At 46.1% G+C, this 18,314-nt stretch overlaps 1 protein-coding gene and 1 pseudogene across 3 annotated transcripts in view; both read left to right on the top strand.

The window, feature by feature from the left end:
• Positions 1–16,969, top strand: part of LOC139243882 (zinc finger protein 436-like) — a 33,399-nt gene extending 16,430 nt beyond the window's left edge. For all 3 annotated transcript variants that reach the window (XM_070870893.1, XM_070870895.1, XM_070870894.1), the window contains one exon: positions 15,520–16,969. In XM_070870893.1, coding sequence (XP_070726994.1) covers positions 15,880–16,722 — 843 coding nt within the window. In that variant the 5' untranslated portion in view covers positions 15,520–15,879 and the 3' untranslated portion in view covers positions 16,723–16,969. The remainder of the gene's footprint in view (positions 1–15,519) is intronic.
• Positions 16,970–17,832: 863 nt separating this feature from the next.
• On the top strand, positions 17,833–18,010 carry LOC139243891 (U2 spliceosomal RNA; annotated as a pseudogene).
• The last annotated feature ends 304 nt before the right edge of the window (positions 18,011–18,314 follow it).

Genomic DNA, 18,314 nt, shown 5'->3' with positions numbered 1-18,314 from the left:
GTGCTGACGGGAGGGACAATTTCTATTCCAATGTCCTTCTTGCCCACAAATAAAGCATCCATCTCGTCTTTCCCAGCCCCGACCTCTTCCCATACCAGGCCGGGGACAGTAGGGCGGTCCGTAATTAGCAGGGCCCGGGCCATTTGGGTGTTTGGTATAACCGTATCCCCATTTATCCACCCAACCCTGCACGCAATACTGCGGTTCCATCTAGTATCCCCTTGGGTCGGGTTTTGGTCCTTCCATCCGAGGCGGCTCTTCCTTTCTAGTCACGTATTCAGTTTTGACCCGGGTTGGGGGCGCACCTCCCCCCTCTCTTTTCCTGCCAATAATATTTTTTTCCTGCCAATAATATTTAACCGCCCTTTCCATCTGGGCTTTACTGTTATCTGCCCAATTCATATTATTTGTCCGGATAGCGTGAGCAATCGAATAGGGCAGGCACTGAAGTAGGATAGCGCAGAATTGAGGAGAATCCTCTCCTGCCCTGACGGCATTATCTCCTGATTGACTCCCGTATATTTCAATAAATCTTTCCATAAATTCATCGGCAGTTTCTTCACGCTTGGGTTTAGTTTCTAATACTGTGGCCATACTGATGGGCTTCTGAAGGGTTGTGGTGAGAGCATTGAAGATAGCGTTTAGGCGATCCTGGATATCGTTAGGGTGAGCAACCAACAATGCATCATGAGTAGCACGTCCTTGGTGAGTTAGAAATCGGGTGTGTTCAGTTGAGCTCAAGGTTTGCTTTACCAAGGCCCACAGGTCCCTTGATTCTGCATTATAAACTGAAATAGTTGTTCGAAGATAATCTATAAATTTGATAGGTTCTTTTTTTCGATCTGGTATGCTGGCCATAAGGGCCATAATTTCGTTCGGTTTCCAGGGCACATAGACATCTATAGTGGGGTGGTCTGCAGCTTGTGCATCAGGGTTTGGCATTGGTCTGACAGGGAATTGGTGTCGGGACTTTGGGATCTTGGAAATCATTTCTAGGTCGGAGGATGTTTCGGAGCTGTCTGACTGCTTGACAGTTCTGCGTCTCGATTGGCGGGGGTGTTTGCTATGTCTTTCACAACTTGGACTGGTAGATTGACTAGAAGATTTACGGGACTGTCTGTGATATCGAGATATAGTTCTGCCCTTTCGAGTGTGAGATCTGGTCCTTTCGGCTATATTGCTTGTGAACTGGGGATCCGAATCGCTATCAGAGGATGAGGACTCAGTTTGGTTTTGTTGCTTTGTTGGTATGGGGTTATTTTTAACTCCTCTCGCCGGAGTGTAAGGTGGAGGGTGTTGGGAAGAGGACTGGAGCAAGGGGCCAGGGAGTGCGGGAGGCGCCGTTGGACGCTGAGTCAGTGACCACTCATCAATTTCATCATCAGCCTCGGTTAACACAAAGCCAGCCATTTGACTACGTAGTCGTTCAATACCTTTCTCAGAGGTCACAGAGGAACTCTTAGTAAGTTTCTCGTGCGCGCATTCTTTTTTTAAGACGTCTACAGTTTTAACATGTGTTCCCTCTGTCAATGAGAGTCCTAATTTAATAACATTTATTTGCCAACTTGACAGAAGTGATGCATCTTTTAATTTTTGACAATAGTGTCGCCATGTTGCAATAACATTTTTGTCCCCTTTTCCTCGTCCCCTTCTCTAAATTAATCCCTGTGCTTTTTTTGCTACCTCTACGCTTCTAGTGCCACCGGTCATCTCCTAATAATTTGTTCAGGGCTCCTGATAATTTTCTAAAGTCTTCAGCTCTTTCAGGGAATTCCTCACGTAACTTTTGCAGCGGACTATCCGCATCCGTTGTTTTATCCAACTGATTACCCATTTTCACGCTGCCCCTCGTATTTAAACTGACTCTAATTACCGTGTCGTTACGCGTTCGCGTCGTCGTGCGATTTGAACAAACTTAAAATAAACACAGACTTTACTAAAACTAACACCGACTTCCGCGTCGTCCCGCGGTTCGCGTCGCCGCGCGATTTGAAACACTTAAAATAAACATGGACTTCCGCGTCGCCACGCGATTTAACAAACTTAAAATAAACACAGACTTACTGAAACCAGCACTGACTTCGGCATCACCCCGCGGTTCGAGTTGCTGCGCATTCGCGTCGGCCCATGTTCACTCTGCCGCGCACTCGCGCCACTGCACGTCCCACGCCGCCACGCGTTTCACGCTGCTGCGCGTCTGCGTCGGCCCACGTTCACTCTGCCGCTGCACGTCCCACTCCTCTGCGCGTTCGCGCCGCCGCGCGCTTATCTAGCCCTACCTTTCGAGTTGCTGCGTGATTTAAATTCAATCAGTGCCTAGACGGGCCAAGTGATATACGAGGTCGACGTCACACCTGATTTGAACACTTATCCTCTATTTAATTCCCCATAAGCCTTACTTAATTCCCTGTGAGCCTAATTTTCTAAATTTGATTTCTTATGAGCCTTATTTAATTTCTTTTAGTCTCCAAATTTCCCTATCCTTTCGCGTCACTGCGCAATTTAAATCCAATCAGTGCCTCGACGGGCCAAGTGATATACAAGGTCGACGTCACACCTGACTTGAACACTTATTTCTAAATTTAGAAGGTATTCGCCAGATTGTTATGGATCTCGTTCAGACACTACCCGAGAACCAGCGAGTGGCTAAACTTTTCTCAGACTTTTGAAACCGGGAGAAACTGGAACAGTATTGAAATCATACTCCAGTGGCCACTTTCCCCTCGTCTCGTCCAAGGCTAGTCTGGCTCTTAATTCACAAGTTTTCGGCAGTCGTCTGTTGAGATCCCACTTCTGACACCAAATGTAAATGTAGATTATTTTCTCTCAATCTGGTTCAGTAAAATTACTGAGTCGAATACCTATTGTGCTTTCAAAAAAGCAGTCTTTATTTTACCGGCTGGCGAGACTTATCAGACAGAAGATATACTCTCTCGATAGAGCGTACACACTTCCTACGGATAAGTGAAGTTACATCGTAAAGCGACAACAGTTATACATTTTTGAAAATAGATAACAAGATACAATTAGATTGACATTCTAACTCAGCCACTCATTAGTCAATCTATATGGGATGTTTTTACGAAAGCTCAAGCATTGCCTCTGAATGTTACAACTTTACTGGCGTGACTACTAACTGAGACCTTGTAATTCTGCAGATTTATCCATATATTCATTTCATGTTACAATTTATATTGGCAGGATTAGTAACTTAAAACCTTGAGAAAGCCTGTTAATTGTGCTGATGTTGTATTATTTGCAATCTGACATTCTCTTAGTTATTTTTCCATGGCTTATACATTTTCATATATCCAGTTCACTTTACTGTCTTTTAATTCCATATATCCCGTTCATATATCCACAACACCAAACAAATTTTGCAGCATAAAGAGGTTTCGGCAAGTAATGTACACAAAGTAACGTTGTTTTCAGGCAGGAATGCACACAGCACGACCTCAGATGACTCAGAGTCGGCCATCAAACGTTAATGCGAGGCAGTTAACACCTTGTTGGTGCTGCGGAGGTGATCATCGAGCCCATCAATGCCGCTTCAAACACTATGCGTGCAAAAGCTGTGGAACAATGGGACACACACCTCCAGCGAATGTGCAGACGAGCTGCAAACCCTGCAAACCACCACGTTGCAGAGGAGGATCGATCCATGGTGGATCAGGTTGAACTAGCGACTCGAACTGAGGAGGCAGAAGTGTACGGGGTACACACCTTCACCACGAAATGTCGACCGATCATGCTAAAACTGGACAGAATTCCAATATCCATGGAATTGGACACGGCTGCGAGTCAGTCTATCATGAGCAAAAAGGCCTTCGAGAGGCTGTGGTGCAACAAGGCACACAGGCCAAAGCTTAGCCCCATTCATACCAAGCTAAGAACTTACACTAAGGAGCTGATCCCTGTTATTGGCAACGCAGCAGTAAAAGGCTCCTATGATGGAGCAGTGCATGAACTCCCACTATGGATTGTACCAGGAGATGGCCCCACAATGTACAGCAGAAGCTGGCTGGGAAAAATCTGCTGGAACTGGGACAACATCGGAGAGCTTTCATCTGTCGACGACACCTCATGTGTCCAGGTTCTGAGCAAGTTCCCGTCATTGTTTGAGCCAGGCATCGGAAGTTTCTCGGGGGCGAAGGTACAGATTCACTTGGTTCCGGGTGCATGACCCATCCACCACAAGGCATGGACGGTGCCATATATGCAGCGAGAAGGCATCATTGCGCCGGTGGAGTTCAACGGATGGGCCAGTCCGATTGTTGTGGTCCTCAAAGGCGATGGCACGGTCAGAATTTGTGGGGACTATAAAGTAACGATTAACCGTTTTTCGCTACAGGTCCATTACCTACTACCCAAGGCAGACAACCTATTTGCGACTCTGGCTGGAGGAAAGATGTTCACCAAGTTGGACCTGACATAGAAACATAGAAAGTAGGTGCAGGAGTAGGCCATTTGGCCCTTCGAGCCTGCACCACCATTCAATATGATCATGGCTGATCATGCAACTTCAGTACCCCTTGGTCCCTTTAGCTGTAAGGGCCACATCTAACTCACTTTTGAATATATCTAACGAACTGGCCTCAACAACTTTCTGTGATAGAGAATTCCACAGGTTAACATCTCTCTGAGTGAAGAAGTTTCTCCTCATCTAGTCCTAAATGGCTTACCCCTTATCCTTAGACTGTGACCCCTGGTTCTGGACTTGCCCAACATCGGGAACATTCTTCCTGCATCTAACCTGTCCAATCCCATCAGAACTTTATGTTTCTATGAGATCCCCTCTCATTCTTCTAAATTCCATTGAATATAAGCCTAGTCAATCCAGTCTTTCTTCATATGTCAGTCCTACCATCTCAGGAATCAGTCTGGTGAACCTTTGCTGCATTCCCTCAATAGCAACAATAGCAGATTAGGAGACCAAAACTGCACACAATACTCAAGGTGTGGTCTCACCAAGGCCCTGTTCAACTGCAGTAAGACCTCCCTGCTCCTATACTCAAATCCCCTTGCTATGAAGGCCAGCATGCAATCTGCCGCCTTTACTGCCTGCTGTACCTGCATGCCTACCTTCAATGACTGATGTACCATGACACCCAGGTCTCATTACACCTCCCCTCTTACTAATCTGTCACCATTCAGATAAAAATCTGCCTTTCTGTTTTTGCCACCAAAGTGGATAACCTCACACTTATCCACATTGGGCAAATGCATGACAAATGCAGTATATTCACCTAACCTGTCCAAGTCCCCCTGCAGCGTCCTAGCATCCTCCTCACGGCTCACACTGCCACCTAGATTAGTATCATCTGCAAACTTGGAGAAATTACATTCAATTCCTTCGTCTAAATCATTGATGTATATTGTAAATAGCTGAGGTCCCAGCACTGAACCCTGCACCACTAGTCACTGCCTGCCATTCTGAAAAGGATCCGTTTATTCCCACTCTTTGCTTCCTGTCTGCCAACCAGTTCTCTATCCACGTCAATACATTACTCCCAATACTATGTGCCTTAATTTTGCACACCAATCTCTTGTGTGGGACCTTGTCAAAAGCCTTTTGAAAGTCCAAATACACCACATCCACTCGTTCTCCCTTATCCACTCTACCAGTTACATCCTCAATAAATTCTGGAAGATTTGTCAAGCATGATTTCCCTTTCATAAATCCATGCTGACTTGGACCGATCCTGTCACTGCTTTCCAAATGTGCTGCTATTACATCTTTAATAATTGATTCCAACACTTTCCCCACTACTGATGTCAGGCTAACCGGTCTATAATTGCCTGTTTTCTCTCTCCCTCCTTTTTAAAAAAAGTGGGGTTACATTAGCTACCCTCCAATCCATAGGAACTGAACCAGAGTCTATAGAATGTTGGAAAATGACTACCAATGCATCCACTATTTCTAGGGCTACTTCCTTAAGTACTCTGGGATGCAGACTATCAGGCCCTGGGGATTTATCGACTTTCAGTCCCTTCAATTTCCCTAACACCATTTCCTGACTAATAAGGATTTCCCTCATTTCCCCCTTCTTGCTAGACTCTTGGTCCCCTAGTAGTTTCAGGAGGTTATTTGTGTCTTCCTTAGTGAAGACAGAACCAAAGTATTTATTCAATTGGTCTTTAATTTCCTTGTTCCCCATATGAATTCCCCTGATTATGACTGCAAGGGACCTACATTAGTCTTCATTAATATTTTTCTCTTCACATATCTATAGAAGCTTTTGCAGTCAGTTTTTATGTTCCCTGCAAGCTTACTCTCATGTTCTATTTTCCCCCTCTTAATGAAACCCTTTGTCCTCCTCTGCTGAATTCTAAATTTCTCCCAGTCCTCAGGTTTGCTGCTTTTTCTGGCCAATTTATATGCCTCTTCCTTGGATTTAACACTTTCCTTAATTTCTCTTGTTAGCCACGGTTGAGCCACCTTCCCTTTTTTATTCTTATGCCACACAGGGATGTACAATTATTGTTGTTCATCCATGTGATATTTAAATGTCTGCCATTGCCTATCCACCGTCAACCCTTTAAGTATCATTCTCCAGTCTATCCTAGCCAATTCATGTCTCATACCATCGAAGTTTCCTTTCTTTTAGTTCAGGACCCTCGTCTCTGAATTAACTGTGTCACTCTCCATCTTAATGAAGAATTCTACCATGTTATGGTCATTCTTCCCCAAGGGGCCCCGCACAACCAGATTGCTAATTAATCCTCTCTCGTTACACAGGACCCAGTCTCGGATGGCCTGCTAGTTGGTTCCTCGACATATTGGTGTAGAAAGCAACTTGCAAAGGACCTGTTTATCCCTGCTCTCTGTTTCTGTCCATTAACCAATCCTCTATCCATGCTAATACACTACCTCCAATTCCATGAGCCCTCATCTTGTGTAATAACCTTTTACGTAGCACCTTATCGAATGCCTTTTGGAAATCCAAATATATTACATGCACTGGTTCCCCTTTATCTGCCCTGCTAGTTACATCCTGAAAAAAACTACTAAATTTGTCAAACACGATTTCCCTTTCATAAAACCATGTTCACTCTGCCTAATCATGTTATGATTTTCTAAGTGCCCTTCCTTAACAATGGATTCCAGTATTTTACAGATGACTGCTGTCAGTCTAACTGGCCTGTAGTTCCCTGTTTTCTCTCTCCCTCCTTTCTTGAATAGCGGTGTTATATTTGCTACCTTCCAATCCGCTGGGACTGTTCTGCAATCTGGGGAATTTTGGAAGATCAAAACCAATGTATCCACTATCTCTGCAGCAATCTCTTGTAGAACCCGAGGGTGTAGGCCGTCAGGTCCAGGGGATTTGTCGGCTTTTAGTCCCAATAGTTTCTCTTGGACATTTTTTCTACTTATATTGATTACGTTAGGTTCCTGACTCTCATTAGACCCTAGGTTCCCCACCATCTTAGGTATGTTTTGTACGTCTTCTATTGATACAAAATATTTGTTTAATGTTTCTGCCATTTCCTTATTCCCGATAATTTCTCCTGTCTCAGACTCCAAGGGATCAATGTTCACTTTTTCTACCCTTTTCCTTTTTACATACTTGTAGAAGCTCTTGCAATGTTTTTATATTTCTGCCTTGATTTCTCTCATTGTATTTTTCCCCTTTTATCAATTTTTTGGTCATCCTTTGCTGGTTTCTGAAACTCTCCCAATCCTCAGGCTTACTGCTATTCTTTGCAATGTTATAAGCTTCTTTCAATCCAATGCTATCCTTAACTTCTTTAGTTAGCCACGGATGGATCACTTTTCCTGTGGCGTTTTTGTTTCTCAATGGAATGTATTTTTGTTGAGAATCCTGAAATATTTTTTAAAATGCTAGCCACTGATTATCTACTGCCACTGCGTTTAATCTATTTTTCCAAACTACCTTAGCCAACTCGTCTTTCATACCGATGTAATTGGTTTTATTTAAGGTTAAGACTCTAGTTTCAGACTTAGGCAGGTCACTCTCAAACGTAAGGGGCATACAGGATCGGATAAAGAAATCAGGACAACCTTATGACAGATACTGAGCACTCAATACTGCAGAACCCCTAGAGAAGTATAGAAAGTGCAGGGGTAAAATTAAAGAAGAAATTAGGAAAGCAAAGAGAGAGCATGAAAAAATATTGGCAAGTAAAATCAAGGAAAACCCAAAGCTGTTTTATTAATACATTATGAGCAAGAGGATAACTAAAGAAAGAGTCGGGCCTATTGGTGACCTTAAAGCAATCGTGTGTGGAGGCAGAAGATGTGGGTATGGTTCGTAATGAATACTTTGTGTCTGTTTTCACAAAAGAGAGGGACGACGCGAACATTGCAATCCGGGAGGATGAGTGTGAAATAGTAGATGAAATAAACATCGTGAGAGAGGAAGTATTAAGGGATTTAGCATCTTTGAAAGAATCCCCAGGCCCAGATGAAATGTATCCCAGGCTGTTAAGCGAAGCAAAAGAGGAAATAGCAGAGGCTCTGACCAGCATTATCCAATCCTCTCTGGCTGCAAGTGTGGTGCCGGAGGACAGGAGGACTGTTGTACCGTTTAAAAAGGGAGAAAGGGACAGACCGAGTAATTGCAGGCCAGTCAGCCTGACCTCATTGGTGGGAAAATTTTTGGAAAAGATTCTGGAGAAGATGAATCTTCATTTACAAAGACACAGATTAACCAAGGACAGTTAGCATGGATTTGTTAAGGGAAGGTTGTGTCTGACTAACCTGATTGAATTTTTTGAGGAGATAACAAGGAAGGTGGATGAGAGCAGTTTGATGTAGTGTTTATGGATGTTAGCAAGACTTTTGATAAGATCCCACATGGCAGATTGGTCACAAAAGTAAAAGCCCATTGGATCCAAGGCAAAGTTGCAAATTGGATCTGAAATTTGCTCCGAGGCAGGAAGCAAAGGGTAATGGTCGATGGGTATTTTTGTGACTGGAAGACTGTTTCTGGTGGGGTTCCGCAGGGCTCAGTGCTAGGTCCCTTGCTTTTTGTGGAATATATCAATGGTTTGGACTTGAATGTAGGGGGTACAATTTAAAAAGTTTGCAGATAATACAAAAATTGGCCGTGTGGTTGATAATGAAGAAAGCTGTAAACTGCAGGAAGATATCAATGGACAAGTAGGCAGAACAGTGGCAAATGGAATTCAATCTGCAGAAGTGTTAGCTAATGCATTTAGGAAGGGCTAATAACAAGACAAGGGAATATACAATAAATGGCAGGATACTGAGAAGTGTAAAGGAACAGGGACTTTGGACTGCATGTCCACAGATCCCTGACGGTACCAGGACAGATAGATAAGGTGGTTAAGAAGGCAGAGGAGATATTTGTCTTTATTAGCCGAGGCATAGATTATAAGAGCAGGAAGGTTATGCTTGAACGAGATAAAACACTACTTAGGCCACAGCTGGAATACTGTGTGCAGTTCTGGTCACCACATTACAGGAAAGATGTGATTGCACTAGAGTGAGTACAGAGGAGATTTACGAGGATGTTGCCTGGACTGGAGAATTTTAGCTATGAGCAAAGATTGGATAGGCTGAGTTTGTTTTCTTTGGAACAGAGGAGGCTGAGGGGAGACCGAATTGAGGTGTATAAAATTATGAAGGGCCTAGATAGAGTGGATAGGATGGACCTATTTCCCTTAGCAGAGGGGTCAGCAACCAGGCGGCATAGATTTAAAGTAATTAGAAGGTTCAGAGGGGATTTGAGGAGTCCTTTTTTCATGCAGAGGGTGGTGGGGATCTGAAACTCACTGCCTGAAAGGGTGGTGGAGGCAGAAACCCCCATAACATTTAAAACGTACTTGGATATGCACTTGAAGTGCCGTAACCGACAAGGCTACGGAGCAAGAGCTAGAAAGTGGGATTAGGCTGGCACGGACACGATGGGGCCAAATGGCCTCCTTCTGTGCTGTAAATTTCTATCGGCTCAATTTCCCCCAGTTATCTGCACCGTTTCTTTTGGCGTGAATTAGAGTCTCCAAGTTGCCACAAAGTTTCTGCACCAGTGTAACTCAGTTAGTTACTTTTTTTTAGGTTAGTATTTTTTTGTGCCAGTTTTTCACATTGAAGCAAGCTTGGCCAACTTACATTTTTCCTCGGACGGAGTATGTGACCATTCCCAAAAAATCTTCTGGGCACTGAAGAAAAACCAGCGCACATTACAGCATCAGCTCGGGAAGATGCCGTTGTTTTTAGGTGAAGTTTTCGAGGGAGTCAGGAAGACAAAGAATATGCATCATGAAGCTTAATTTTTTCAAAGTCAAAAGGGAAAAAATGGAAGTCTAATCCAATTCTTTAATTTTTGATTTTTTTCAAGTACCACACCACCACCAAACGTCTCCTCACCGGGTTCGAGGGTCAGAGCGTCGGCCAGCAGAATCGCTCCCTCGTCCGGACACAGGCTCGGGGCTCGGCTTCAGAAGAAGCCTGGGATGGGATGGAAGCCAAACTGAAGGGATGAGAACCCTTCGGCTATACAGAAGGCGGCCAGGGGTGGACGTCGAGCCGGTGTCCGGGCGAGGGAGCGATTGGGCGGCCGAACCCCGAGCCCGGTGTCGGGACGTTCGGTGGTGCGGTGGTACCTTGGAAAAAATCAAAAATTAAAGAATTGCATTAGAATTTGTTTCTTTATTGAATGCCTAGCTTCCCGTTCTAAGCAAGCCAATTGCGCATATGCAGACCAGGGTGTGGTCCATACTCGGCTGTCGACCTTGGGGAGAGAGAGGAAAGAAGGTGTGAGTGCTTTGTCCTGCTGCTTTGAGCTTCTTGCAAAGCTACAATTAAATTATGGGGGCGATATTGACAATGCCATACCTCGCAAGGCTTCTGCATGATTGTGCTGCGGAGCAGAATATTGATTAGACATCATCACATGAGGAACCTCTGAGCACGTAGGATGATAGGCAGGAGGCCTTACCCACATCGGGTATATCGAGACAGGCGTTTATACTTGCACCTGAGTGATGCAGACTGTGTGAGAAGGCTGTGTTTCCACAAAGAAGTTGTATCCGAGATCTGTGAGTTAATAAAAGCAGACCTGCACCCTCGAAGTCTCAGGAGGATTGCTTTGTGAGTTAAAGTAAAGGTTACAGCTGCACTTTCATTTTATACATCTGGATCATTCCAGGCCACAGCTGGGGATGTGTGCACCATTTCTCAACATGCAACACATATCTGCATTTGGCAGGTGACTGCTGCACTATATGCCCAGAGGAATGATTACATAAAGTTCCCCATGACTGCCCAGGCAATGCGTGACAGGGCTGTGGTCTTCTCCAGGATTGCTGGCTTCCCAATGGTACAGGGCTGCATTGATTGTACCCACATCGCCTTGCGAGCACCTTTAGAGGATTCCGAGATGTACAGGAACAGAAAAGGCTTCCCTTCTGTGAATGTGCAGGTCGTCTATGCCGACATGCATCGCATCATGACAGTTGATGCGAGATACCCTGGGAGCACCCATGATGCGTTCATCCTACGCGAGAACACTATTGGCCATGTTTCTGCAGCAGCCAGAAGGACAGAGTTGGCTGTTGGGGGACAAAGGGTACGGCCTCGCCACCTGGCTCATGATGCCCCTACGCATGACCCGGACAGAAACTGACCGGGAATACAACATGTCGCACAATGCGACGTGCAACATAACGGAGAGGACCATTGGCATCTTGAAGCAGCGTTTCCGATGTTTGGACCATTCCGGAGGCTACTTGCAATACTCCCCTGAGATTGTCGCTCAGTTCACTGTTGTCTGCTGCATGCTGCACAATTTATCCATCGTGAGGCAGCAGCAGCTGGTAGTAGAAGACCCACCTGAGGGGAGAGTGGCTGATGATGATGAGGAAGATGCAGATGACGAGGAAGCCATGCAACGACCTGAACCCGGAGCAGGGCGGCGGAGGAGTGTGGGTGGGCCGTTGTGCCCCTTTAACGATTGCTCAAGCCTTGCATCAGCAGCTCATCCGAGAACGCTTTTCTGCCTGAAGGCCCAGCGGCAACTATTCCACATGGACCATGTTTACTGTTTGGACCTGTTCCGTAATGTTGTGTTGTGTTAATGGAACAAATAATGGAAATGATTCAGTTAGAATTTAAAATATATTTTATTCAGAAGTTTAACACTTGTTTGTACTTAACTTTAATACAAAAATATTTCTATCAAACTTTAAAGTTTTCAGTTAAGATCACTTCCAATCTTTAAGGTCACTTACAAACTTTTAAACTTGTAAATTTATATCACTTACGAAAAACTTTAAATTTGAGAACAGTTTCAACAGTAACAACAATAATAACAACAGCAAAGAAAGGCTTCACCCATCTCTCCTCCACATTATTCTAAGACCACCCACTGCACTTGGTCTTGGTGACTCCACCCCTACCCACAGGCGGAGGTGCAGTGTTTCTTGGGTTGGTACCAAGCTTATTCTTTTGAGCATCCTGGGTAATGTGAACTTTTTGATGGGGGGCGTGGGCAGGCGGTAATGTGGAAGTCTCGGCTTGGGCCTCTTCGGAGGCTGGTCTGGGGATTGGAGTGGGAGTGGCAGTTGATTCCGTCAATGGCCGCGGGGTCTGAACATGTTCCCTTATTGCAGCAACTACCTCTGACATTCCCTCCCTCATGTGCCCCGACAGCATCTCAACTACCTGCAACATTCCCTCCCTCATGTCCACTAACAGTGTATCAGCTACCTGCGACATTCCTTCACATGCCCGGACAGTGTTTCCATTTCTCGTGAGAGTGTTGTTACTTCTCCCGACAGTCTCGATACCTCATCACCCACCCCACTGATGGTGTCCAGGAGTGATCGCGTAAGGTCAGTGCTCTCCGCACTCATTGCCATCATCTGAACAACATCTGTTAGATCTTGCATCTCAGCAGAGCGCTGTCGAGCTCTCCTTCCCCTCCTCACCCTGGGTGTGGCTCGCTGCATCCCACTGGGACCTGCAGCCTCAGACGGTGGGGCCCTGGGTGTGCCTTGCTGCACCACACTGGGACCTGCAGCCTCAGACTGAGAGAAACCATGCAATGTCCCAACACTCGTACCACTCAGGAAAGTGGCTGGCACCTCAATGGACGGCACCAGCACTTCCTCCAGAGTGAGTACAACAGTGGGGGCTTCATCCTGCCCTCCCCCTCACCCCCATGCTCTTGGTCTGGAAGGTGGGATTGGAAGATGTTCTCCTCTTCAGGTTCGACAGTGTCGGAATCATCTTCTGCATCGGCTTCAGCCTAGTCAGGGTTGGCCTCAAGTTCTGCAAAATATAACCGAACAGACAAATGGTTAGCAGCGGAGGAGGTGCAGAGAGCCATGAGTGGGCTCACACAGCACAGGCAGCAGGCTCATTTGAAGGACCATGATGAATGATAGCACATTGCATCAACCGAACTGACGGAGACATCCCCATGAACTGAAGCATGGCTAGCCCACACAGTACTTAACTTTTAGCAAAGCCAGAATGTGGAATTTGCAGGACTCTCCCTCGAGTGTGGGCCCAGCTTGTGCAGTGGTGGTTGCTTTTCTGCAAGCAGGGCCCATCAAAGCAGCATCCAAGGATGTCAGTGGCTGCAGATTTGCCGGGCCTCCTCCTGTTCAAGTTCTCTCTTGTGTGCCCCCTTCCTCTGCAAAGATGGAAATATAACTTTTTAGCGAGGGTGTCTTTCTGCTGGGTAGAACATATACAGATGGTCACATTTACAATTGCAATTCCAGTGAATAAATGAAAATAATACTTACACTAACTACTTGACCAGGGTCCTGCCACTTCTTTTTGCACTGGCCTCCAGACCTCGGGGTGGTCACCATTGCACAGTGATCTTCTGCAAGTTGGTTCCAGCGTTTCTTCTTTTCTTTTGGTGAAACTTTTATGTGACCTCTGCTGGTGTCCAGCTCGTGCCATCTGACCTCAATTACAGTAACCAGGGCCTCCACTTCCTCGTCAGAAATTCTTGGTCCTTGAGCCACATCGCATATTGCAGCTCCGATTGTTTTCCACTGAGAATTAAAGTTCTCACACAACTGGCTCTTTAAAATGGCTGAATGCAGACCGGGAGGTGTACTGGGCATGCTTGGAGTAGTCGGGGCCAAAAAAAAATGGGTGTAACTCTTGAAATACACCAAAAAACGGCATTGGGGAAAATTGAGCTCTCTGGTCCTGTACTTGCAATGATGACTTTTGTAAATGATGAGGACAGGTTGCACAGACTAGGCTTGTATTCCCTTGAATCTAGAAGATGAAGAGGTGATCTAATTGAGGTGTTTAAATGATTAAAGGAGTTGATCGGGTGGATGGAGATAAACTATTTCCTCTGGTGGAGGAGTCCACAACAAGGGGACACAACCTTAAAATCAGAGCCAGGCCGTTCAGGACTAATGTCAGGAAGCACTTCCTCACACAAATGCTGATTGGCTGTTCTCTTGGTCTCTTGGTTGGAGAGTCGAGAACTAGGGACATCGTCTCAGGATAACGGACGGCCATTTAAGACTGAGATGAGGAGAAATGTCTTCACTCAAAGGGTTGTGAATCTTTGGAATTCTCTGCCCCAACGAGCTGTGGATGCTCAGTCATTGAGTGTATTCAGGGCTGTGATCGATAGATGTTTGGACACTAAAGGAATCGAGGGATACGGGAAAGTGGAGTTGAGGTACAAGATCAGCCGTGATCTTATTGAATGGCGGAGCAGGCTCGAGGGGCCATATGATCTACTCCTGCTCCTATTTCTTATGTTCTTAAAGCGTAGTGTAAATCGGGAACTCTGTTCCCCATAAAACGGAGGCTGGGGGCCAATTGAAAATCACAAAACTGAGATTGATAGATTCTTCTTGGGCAAGGGTATTAAGGGCGATGGAACCAAGGCAGGTAGACGGAGTTAAAATACTGATCAGTCACCATCTAATTGAATGGTGGGACAGGCTCAAGGGGCTGAATGGCCTTTTCCTGTTCCTATGTTCCTACTTGCAGTGATGACTTTTATAAACAGCTTTTATAGGGGATTAGAAGGGGAGGATATGCAGACAGGATTAAACCTGTGCCCCTCCTGTTCCTATGACTCAGTCACACCTTTACCCACTGAGCCATTGGGAGGGTCCAGTGACCCTGCTGGAAAATGCACGTGTGAGGCCTCAGGTGAGGACAGTGGAATGGCTTGTCAACACTCACTGTCGAGGTTCACACAGGGAGATTGGGCACATGGGTCACATATTGGTGAGAAACTGGTGAGTGTAGAACTGAACCCAGCCAGAGTCAGCACCTTCAGGGGAGGAGAGGGCGGGGAACCAGTGAGTGTAGAACTGAACCCAACCAGAATTGGTGGTGAAAACTGGGAGTGGAGAAGAAACAGTCTAGAGATGTGTGATGTGCTTCGATTTCAGCACAGCAGGAGGGACAATGTGTGGGACAGGGATTTATAGCTTTAGGGGAACAAAAGAGGCAAGAATGTTCCATGGAAACTACATATGCCTATTCTGAATTTCTGTCCTGTACTTAGTGATGTGTTTTGAAATCTCCCTTTCCAGGGTATTAGAAGGGGAGGATTTTCAGACAGGAAACTCAAACCAAACATCGCGTCAAGATCTGACATAGTCTCTCGATTCATCAGGACCTGAATATCATCGGCCTTTGAATGTGGAAGGAGAAATGTTTGTCTGTTCTGTCTGTGGGAAAAGATTTCAAACATCAATGTGACTGGAAAAGCACCGAGACACACACACCCGAGTGAGTGTTCCAGTGCACTGCCTGTGGAAAGAGCTTTAACCAGTTACACAGCCTGAAAAAACATCGCACCATTCACAGCGGGGAGAAACTGTAAACGTGTTGTGTGTGTGGACCAGGCTTCAAATCTTCGTCCAATCTGGAGAGACCAGGACACCCGCTCCATGGAGAAACCATGGAAATGTGGGGACTGTGGGAAGGGATTCAGTTCCCTGTCTGAGCTGGAAATTCATCATCGCAGTTACAAAGGAGAGAGGCCGTTCACTTGCTCCGAGTGTGGGAAGGGATTCATTGGGTCATCCCACCTTGTATCGCACCAGCGAGTTCACACTGGGGAGAGACCGTTCACCTGCTCCGATTGTGGGAAGGGATTCACTCGGTCATCCACCCTGCTGAGACACCAGCGAGTTCACACTGGGGAGAGGCCATTCACCTGCTCAGCGTGTGGGCGGGGATTCACTCAGTCATCTAATCTGCTGAAACACCAGCGAGTTCACACTGGGGAGAGGCCGTTCACCTGCTCCAATTGTGGGAGGGGATTCACTCAGTCATCTAATCTGCTGAAACACCAGCGAGTTCACACCGGGGAGAGGCCGTTCACCTGCTCAGCGTGTGGGAAGGGTTTCACAGATTCACCCCACCTTGTATCGCACCAGCGAGTTCACACTGGGGAGAGACCGTTCACCTGCTCCGATTGTGGGAAGGGATTCACTCGGTCATCCACCCTGCTGAGACACCAGCGAGTTCACACTGGGGAGAGGCCATTCACCTGCTCAGCGTGTGGGCGGGGATTCACTCAGTCATCTAATCTGCTGACACACCAGCGAGTTCACACTGGGGAGAGGCCGTTCACCTGCTCTGAGTGTGGGAAGGGATTCACTGATTCATCCACCTGGCTGACACACCAGCGAGTTCACACTGGGGAGAGACCATTCACCTGCTCCGTGTGTGGGAAGGGATTCACTCGGTCATCCAACCTGCTGAGACATCAGCGAGTTCACAAGTGACTGCAGGGGTTGGAATCTGCTGTTATTGCTGCTGTTAATCACATCCCGACTGAACCATGTTCATTCTGACAGTTGGGGTTTGTTTCTGCTGATAATAACCCTATAACTGGACTGGACTTTAATATTCTGGATATATTGCTGAATATTGCTCGGGACTGCAGTGTCCATTTAAGAAACACTGTGTGTTATCTTTCCCCTTAATTCAGGGACTCGCAACAGAAATTTAGTTTGCAATAAAATTATGAAATTTGACTTCAATCCTTAATTGATTTTTGGTACAAAATCTACAATTCAGTGTCTGAATGTTTCCACCGAATAAAATCTCCAATTAGAAAGTGCTGATTAATCCTTGCTGACAATTCTTACTGACTTGCACATTACACACAGTGGCCCCTCCATTATCCACCAGAAAAAAGGGGAATGGGAATAGGTGGAGAATCGAGAGCCCCAAATGTTGCCCCTCCGTCTGGTACAGCAATCCCCTCGGCACGGGAATGTAGACATGTTCAATCCAAGTAACGGGATGAGTTTAATCTTTCTGGGCCTGTGGGGTTGGTTTATATCAGACAGGAGGGGATTGGTGTCAGTGACTGTGGGGTGGGTTTATATCAGACAGGAGGAGATTGGTGTCAGTGACTGTGGGGTGGGTTTATATCAGACAGGAGGGGATTGGTGTCAGTGACTGTGGGGTTGGTTTATATCAGACAGGAGGAGATTGGTGTCAGTGACTGTGGGGTGGGTTTATATCAGACAGGAGGGGATTGGTGTCAGTGACTGTAGGGTTGGTTTATATCAGACAGGAGGGGGTTGGTGTCAGTGACTGTGGGGTTGGTTTATATCAGACAGGAGGGGATTGGTGTCAGTGACTGTGGGGTGGGTTTATATCAGACAGGAGGAGATTGGTGTCAGTGACTGGGGTGGGTTTATATCAGACAGGAGGGGATTGGTGTCAGTGACTGGGGTGGGTTTATATCAGACAGGAGGGGATTGGTGTCAGTGACTGGGGTGGGTTTATATCAGACAGGAGGAGATTGGTGTCAGTGACTGAGGGGTGGGTTTATATCAGACAGGAGGGGATTGGTGTCAGTGACTGTGGGGTGGGTTTATATTATCTCATCAGGCCTTTTGGCTAAGATCAAGTGTAGTATCTGTTCCTATCAGTTTAATATCCCCTATGGGGACATGATATTGAATTGATTTTTGGACAGGGAGCTGGATCAGGGGCATGCCCCGTCCACTCTATGCACCGACCTGGTATTGCAATATTTCCAGGAACGGTGCAACTTCGCCTCTCGGCCTTTTGGCCTAAGATCAAACACATTGGCGCAAAGTGATCTTTGGCGTTAGAGTTGATCTGGAACGAAATTGGATAAAAATAAAAAATTTAAAAAAATTAAAAATCTCATCAGTTCCCCCACAGGATTCCTGTTGTAAAGGGCCAGCGAGCGACATGGCAGCAGCATAGTTATAGATTTAATGGTGGGATATTTTAAAGCTGGGTGTCCCATGTTTTGCTCTCGTGGGCAGCGCAGTTTGTACCTTGGGGCCTTGAGTGTCGCGGAGGTTTCAATCCGCTCTCGATGGTTCTGTTG

Source organism: Pristiophorus japonicus, unplaced genomic scaffold (assembly GCF_044704955.1).
Source record: "Pristiophorus japonicus isolate sPriJap1 unplaced genomic scaffold, sPriJap1.hap1 HAP1_SCAFFOLD_190, whole genome shotgun sequence".
NCBI lineage: Eukaryota > Metazoa > Chordata > Chondrichthyes > Pristiophoridae > Pristiophorus > Pristiophorus japonicus.
This window is presented reverse-complemented; position numbering and strand designations above follow the sequence as displayed.